The 7237-nt window shown below is 39.9% G+C and overlaps 1 protein-coding gene across 1 annotated transcript in view; it reads right to left on the bottom strand.

Annotated features, from left to right (window-relative positions):
• The window catches only part of CHD2 (chromodomain helicase DNA binding protein 2), a 123389-nt gene that overhangs the window by 88707 nt on the left and 27445 nt on the right, over positions 1-7237 (bottom strand). The window contains exons 6-7 of the mRNA XM_007447938.1: positions 4073-4180; positions 1225-1365 (exon numbers count right to left, since the gene is read on the bottom strand). Coding sequence (XP_007448000.1) covers positions 1225-1365; positions 4073-4180 — 249 coding nt within the window. The remainder of the gene's footprint in view (positions 1-1224; positions 1366-4072; positions 4181-7237) is intronic.

The raw sequence follows: 7237 nt of genomic DNA, 5'->3' as shown, positions 1-7237 counted from the left end.
GAGATCCACCCAATACAGGTTAATGAAATTTTTTTTTTTTTTTTTGGTACGCGGGCGTCTCACTGCTGTGGCTTCTCCCGTTGCGGAGCATAGGCTCCAGACGTGCAGGCTCAGCGGCCATGGCTCACGGGCCCAGCCGCTCCGCGGCATGTGGGATCTTCCCGGACCAGAGCACGAACCCGTGTCCCCTGCATCGGCAGGCGGACTCTCAACCACTGCACCACCAGGGAAGCCCTGTTTTCATTTTTTAATGAGGTCATTACTATGCATAAACAAGGAAACAACTACAAAGAAAGAAAATGCACGATAAATGAAAAAAATTACTAGTATTCCATTAGATAAAAGCAGAGCAATACGTCTAAGATTGAATGTATCGACTCTGCATTTTGTCTCCCAATAACAAGAATATGAAATTTAAGTATTCTCAAGTTCCTGAGCATACTTCCTGGTAATAAAATATTAAAATGTAACTTTCCACCATATATTAACAACAAATGGTTTGGGGGTTACAGAAGAGAAAAACACAATTCTGGATGCAGTACAGCTGTAGGAGGAAAAAGTGCTAAGCTACATATTAACATACTCAAAACCTAGTCCTAGCTTTCAAAGTATTAACTGGATACATTGAACAGGTTATTAAAAACTCCAGGACTCAGCTTCACCGTCTTTAAGTAGACCAAAAGAAACCTGCATATCCTCTAAAAGGAAATTAAATACCCTTTGATTCATATAAAGTAAAATATTTATGTTTGCATATATCTATTCCTTTATTTCATTTTCTATTAATGCTTCATATCGTATCATAAGCTTGATAAGATTATTATATCCAAATAATACATAAGCTGAAACTTAAAAGAATTTGGCTGATTCAAACAGCAATTCAAAAGTGAAAATACAATCCTAATGTCCTTCCTAAAAAAAGGATGTTATAAAATGAAGATAACATCACTACCACCTCAACGAAACATGAACTTGAAATAAAGCAGTTCTCTTCATAGGAATGAAGGCTTGAAGTGAGTTATCACTATTCTTTCCATATTCCTATTGGCCAGAACCATTCTTTTTGCAAGAACCCTGACCAGATTTCCGAATACAACCTCAAGACACAGGTCATTATTTTTACCTATCAAATGCCTAATCCTGGACTTATCAGAACCAAGCTCTAGCCAACTACACTATCACCTTCCCTTCACACTAATGAAAACCTTCTGGGGCATCACCTACCTAACATTTTTAGCTGCTCTGCGGCGAGTCTGCCTTTTGGGAGCTTCATCATCTTCATCCTCATCATCAGAAGAATCTTGCTTTTTCCTCTTTCCACGCTGAGTCTTAGGTTGCTTTTTAACACGAGGTTTGGGCATTGCTCTAAAATGAGAAAAGAAAAAATGGCAAAGTCCTTACTTTATCATCTGTTGTCTACTTCAAATCTATATAACTGTTATTTCCCAGAGCAGGGTTCATACATAGGAATTAACCAGGGGAATGTTAGACATGAATATTCCCAGGTCCCATTCCCTGAGATTCTAATTCACTAGAGATCTGCTTCACTAGAAACATGAAAGTGATTCTACTGCTAATACCCTTCAGTCATTTATAGGAATACAGTCAGCCCTCTGTAACTGCAGGTCCACATCTGCATATTCAACCAACCATGGATCAAAAATGTATTTGCAAAAAAAAATTCCACAAAGTTCCAAAATGTAAAATTTGAATTTGCTGAGCATTAGCAGCTATTTACGTAGCATTTACATTGTATTGGGTATTATAAGTAATCAACAGATGATTAAAAGTATACGGAAGGAGATGCATAGATTATACGAAAATACTATAGCACTTTATATAAGGAAGCGACTTGAGCATCTGCAGATTCCGGTATCTACAAGGGTCCTGGAACCAATTCCCCGCAGGGACGAAGGGACAACTGTACTGTGGGTTCTGAGGCAACGGTTCTCAACTATTCCTCAGGATCACCTGACATAAAAATACACATGCAGCACGCTGCTGATGGCAGCTCCCTGGTGGGCAATTTGGAAATATCTATCAAAATTACAGGGCTTCCCTGGTGGTGCAGTGGTTGGGAAACCGCCTGCCAATGCAGAGGACACAGGTTCGAGCCCTAGTCCAGGAAGATCCCACATGCCGTGGAGCAACTAAGCCCGTGCACCACAACTACTGAGCCTGCGCTCTAGAGCCCACAAGCCACAACTACTGAAGCCCTGCGCCGAGCCTGTGCTCCGCAACAGGAGAGGCCACCACAATGAGAGGCATGCACACAGCAAGGAAGAGTGGCCCCCGCTGGCCGCAGCTAGAGAAAGCCTGTGTACAGCAACGAAGACCCAACGCAGCCAAAAATAAATAAACAAAATAAATTAATTTATTAAAAAAAAAATTTACAAATATAACAATTTTATTTCTGGGAATTGACTTTACAGATATAGACTGATACAGGCACAGTAAGGTATTCACTGTGGTATTTGCAATAACAAAAGATTAGAAAAACTAAACATTCATCAACTGGGAACTAGTTCAATAAACAGAATACTATGCAACCATAAAAAAGGGAGCTTTCTGTGCATTGATAAGGAAAGATTTCCAAGATAATGAAAGAAAAATGCAGAAGAAGATGCATGGAATGCTATAATCTGTATAAAGGAAGTAAAGGATAAGAAATAACGACACATATATTTTTCTCCTATGTACCTTAAATATACCAGGAAGGCTACCTGAGGGTCTGTGCCCTGCCACAGACCAATGGAACGAACTGAGGAGGTGGCCCCTCTAGTGACTTCCCTGCAGCCAGGACTGAGAGCCACAGACTAGGAGCACTCAAAAGGAAATCCCCAAGTTCTCCATCAGTGGTAAAAAGGTGAAAGGAGAAAGAGGGAGACGGAAACTCACAATCATAGTCACCCTGTTTCTCTCATACCAGCCATAACCAACACTACACAGACAGATGATCAGAGACTCAATAAATGATGGGTAAAATCTAGAAGACAGAACTGGAGTGGATTCCAGCCCTGAGAACTGAAACTGAGAAGAAAGGAGACAAAACTCACTGATGAATTTCCCTGCCTGGGTGGGAGGTGAGGGGTCAGGTACAACGTCCTAAGCCAGGGATAGACACATTTGCTGTAAATGGCCAGAGGATAAGTATCTTTTACTTTCTCAGACAAGAGGCAAAGTTGAGGCCACTACATAGGTACTTATATAACAAAAGAAAATAAATTTTAACAAATATATTATTGACGAAAGTCAAAATAAAATAATAATAATCATTGAGTACTTTTTTTGTGTGATATAACATCTATTAACGAGAAGAACAGAATTCTTTTTGAAGTGATAACATTTCACTTCGCTAGGGTTCAAATTTAGTGTTCCCCATCACCAAACTACAAATGTTCACCTATAAAAGCTATATTGAGTTTGCAGGGCATACAAAAATAGGTGGTGAGTGGGATCTGGCCCAAAGTCAATATTTGCCAAAAGCATCCTAAGCAATACTGCAAGGAGGTAAATCTTCCTGGGGCCCCTCTGCCTCCTGCCTTCCGTTCCCCATCACCAGTACCTTTCACTGCCATATGTCTGATCAAAAATTACCAGTTTCCTCTCATCTCCACCTACTTCCTTCCCTGCACAGATTCTCTGCTTAACGTTATAAAGATTATGAGAACAGGATAATAAACAGTAAAGTATGCTTTGAACCAGCCCATTAAACTTAACAATTAGTTCTCCCAAAAAGAACTTGTACACTAGTCAAATACACAGGGAGCTTTTTTTAAGAGTGGAAGATATACATTCGCTCCTCATAACTAGTCTGCCTGGAGTATGAACAGTAAGATCCACTCTGAGCTACATACCATGCAAACACACAAAATCAGTATAAGTAGCTCAGTAATCGAATTACTTGCTAATGATGCAGGCTGGCAAGAAGTTAACCAGGCATTCAAAATCTGGAATCACAACACACTGTACCCCATCAATTAAGGCCTTCTGGCTAGCACTACATCATCCTTCTCAAGCTAACACAAACTAAGCTCGACCAGAAGCAGAGATGTTCAAGCAAACACTGCACCTTCTGGGGACAGGTCTTCTGGCTTTCACTTTTTTTTGCTCTGGTTCGCTCTCTGCACTGGTGCCTTGTTCCTGTTCATCTTCTGAGGGCTCCCGTTTCCATTTTTCTCTGTGATCAAAAGCAAAGCAAAATTTTTTTTTCTAAAAGAATTCTTCAAGATTGTTTAGCTTGAAGAATCTGACAAATCTGACAATCTGATTAGCCAAAAAGGCAGAACATGTATATTTTAGATATTATGCTAAAAGATTTGTTCTAGCTCCATTTAAATTTTGGTTGTGTTCCTTCCTAGGCTGTGTAATATCTATTCCTATTTTATATCTGGTATCAAAAATAAATGAAAATGTCAGCTAAGGCTGTATTTTTTAAACCATTTGTTCTGAAAAAAAAAAAAATCCTGCTAAATCTCTAATATTCTATTTTTATTTACTACTATCATTGACCAGATTGAAGCCATAATATATACCAGATCAGAGGTTCTCAAATTTTAGCATGGATCAGAACCACCTCAAGGGCTTATTAAAAGAGATTTTGGGGCCACAGCCAGTTTCTGATTCAGTAGATGTAATGTGAGGCCTAAAAATTTGAATGTTAACAAATTCAGATGATGCTGATACTAGTGAGAGACTTGAGAACTACTATACTACTTATTTTAACATCTTTAGAATATACTGAGAAAACAATCCCCAAAATTATTTTTCAATGATAAATCTACTACCTACTAAATAACCTGTTCAACTAATGAAGTAGTTTTTAATAATTATTAAATACAGGAGGTGTTCTTTTGCTCAAGATCGTAGAAGACTTGGCAGAGCCACACCCTATAGGTGCCCTACTATCCCCAAATAGTTTTTGAATTTACTTGAATACCAAACAAGACATCACATAAACTCGCTCATTTCTCACCTGCAGGGAAGAAGTAAGGAGCATATATAATAGCTACTGGGCATGAAATATCTAGAGGAAAAAAAAAAACTTAATAGGCAAGAACCTGGGGTTCTCTCTAAACAAAACAATTACCATTGTGTCTCTGGGTCTGTGTATAGAAAATGAGGTTATGCTAAAGACAACTCTTGCCAAGTTGCAAAGTCAAATCAATATTCTTCATGGGAGAGTTAAGTCAAAGTAATAGTGGAAGAACCTTCCTAAAAGGTCCAGGAGCCACCCTGCACTTGAATTAGTGGAAACATTACAGGAAAAAATGTTTTTCAAGCCTTCCATGAAAATGCAGTGGAGCACTTCTACGTACATTACTCAAGCTCTTCTGGCACTACCATTTCATATCCATTTGCCTAATAGTAGGTCACTATATGTGGGCAGGGTATCTTTGTACCAGAGCTTAGCACAAAGGCAGGCAAATGGAGATACATCTTTGTTAAATAAAGAAATAATTAAAAATGAGTCCTATCAGACTGTCAGACAGGTAGGGTGCTTTTGGAAGCAGACTGGTAAGATATTAAGGCCTACTACTGTCACCTAATATCCTTCACTCTCTCTTTAAAGCAAACTATACTCTGGGCACCTGCTTTATTCTCCTTGCCTAGAGCCTCGTACAATAAATATCTGCTAAGGAATCCAAGGAATAGATGGTGACGACCAGGAAGGAAAAAAGGAAGATGTCTCCAGCAATTGGGAGATTGGCACCTAAGGCTACAGTCTCCCTTGGGCCAAGTTCAGAACAGTTTACCCTTTAGAAGGAACTCACACAGTCAAACTGCAGAGAAGTGGTTTCACAGGAAACAAGCTTGAAAGAACATGCACGTAAGACCTAAGGGAGAGCAGATCAGATGAGAAAGATCCACAGTCAAGTATTATTTGTAATTTACATAACTCTGCCAGAAATTGAGAATCTGTATCAGGGTAGCTAATAAGGTCCACTTCCATAACTTTAGGAGACTAAACTGGCAGTAAACACTGAAAGAATGGATGTTGAGTCTAGTTTTCCAGTTAAACTGCAGATCTGTAGACTTACAGACAACCAGGAGGACTTAGAATCTCCCAATGTAAGAATGTACAAAGGGCTTCCCTGGTGGCGCAGTGGTTGAGAATCCGCCTGCCGATGCAGGGGACGTGGGTTCGTGCCCCGGTCCGGGAAGGTCCCACATGCCGCGGAGCGGCTAGGCCCATGAGCCATGGCCGCTGAGCCTGCGCGTCCGGAGCCTGTGCTCCGCAACAGGAGAGGCCACAACAGTGAGAGGCCCACGTAACGCAAAAAAAAAAAAAAAGTGTACAGAAAATTAGCAAATTGTCTGGTTCAAAGGCCTCTTCCCAGGTAGGGGGAAACTCAAGACCAGGGAGAACAAGCTGTTTGGTACATGTCAAATCCCCAACCCTGCTACTCTCAACCATGACCTACTGAAGACCACAGAATCTGCAAACATTAAAGCCAGGGTTACACATTCTGGGAGGATCTGAACAATCAGAGGCCTAAAAGATCTAAATGAGTTTTATGTATGTGTATTTGAAATTGGCTGGATTACTTCAAATTTCATTTTAATTTTCCAGAATAGAGGGGGAAAAAAAGTAAGTTACAACCAGCAATACTAAGTCATTTTGTATAAGGGGTGAAAAGGGCAATCAATTACAAAAAGATTACTGCCCAACCCTGGCTCTCCAACAGGTGAAACCGATGTCCACCTCTAGTTTGCTAGCTTCTCATATAATGCAAATTTTATGAGGGAGACTCCCTGACTAAGCTGTATATTATATGCTGGGCTACAATGAAGAGAAGTCTAAAATATAAGATCGTGATTAAAATATTTTTCATACATTAAAGGAGACTTGAATTGCCAGATTCAGCTCTAAGAGGCCATCAATGTGATTCCCTAAAAGGGAATCAATGGAATTTTTGCCAAAATTTTGGGAACTGGGGAGAAAACTACCAAGATTTGGCCACTGAGGCCTCAAGGCAATGTAAATAGATAGGAAAAAGTCAGAATGCAAGTTAACTGGGTATAGTTTTCTTCCTTTACTAAGAAAAGGTGGTTGGTAGGACACAAATCAAACCTGAACTGTAAAGGAGGGAAGGAACAAAAGCCATTTTTAAATAAAATGGGCCTAAACTCTGGTCAAGAGCCATTGAGGCTTCCTGTTAACGGTCTCTAAGAGCTCAAAGAAGGGAACTCCTTTCTCCTCCACTTTAGAAGGCAGGTAAGGAAAAGAGGGAAA

Source organism: Lipotes vexillifer, unplaced genomic scaffold, assembly GCF_000442215.2.
Source record: "Lipotes vexillifer unplaced genomic scaffold, Lipotes_vexillifer_v1.1 scaffold1503, whole genome shotgun sequence".
Lineage (NCBI taxonomy): Eukaryota > Metazoa > Chordata > Mammalia > Artiodactyla > Lipotidae > Lipotes > Lipotes vexillifer.
Note: the sequence above shows the minus strand (reverse complement) of the source record. Positions and strands in the feature narration are given on the sequence as shown.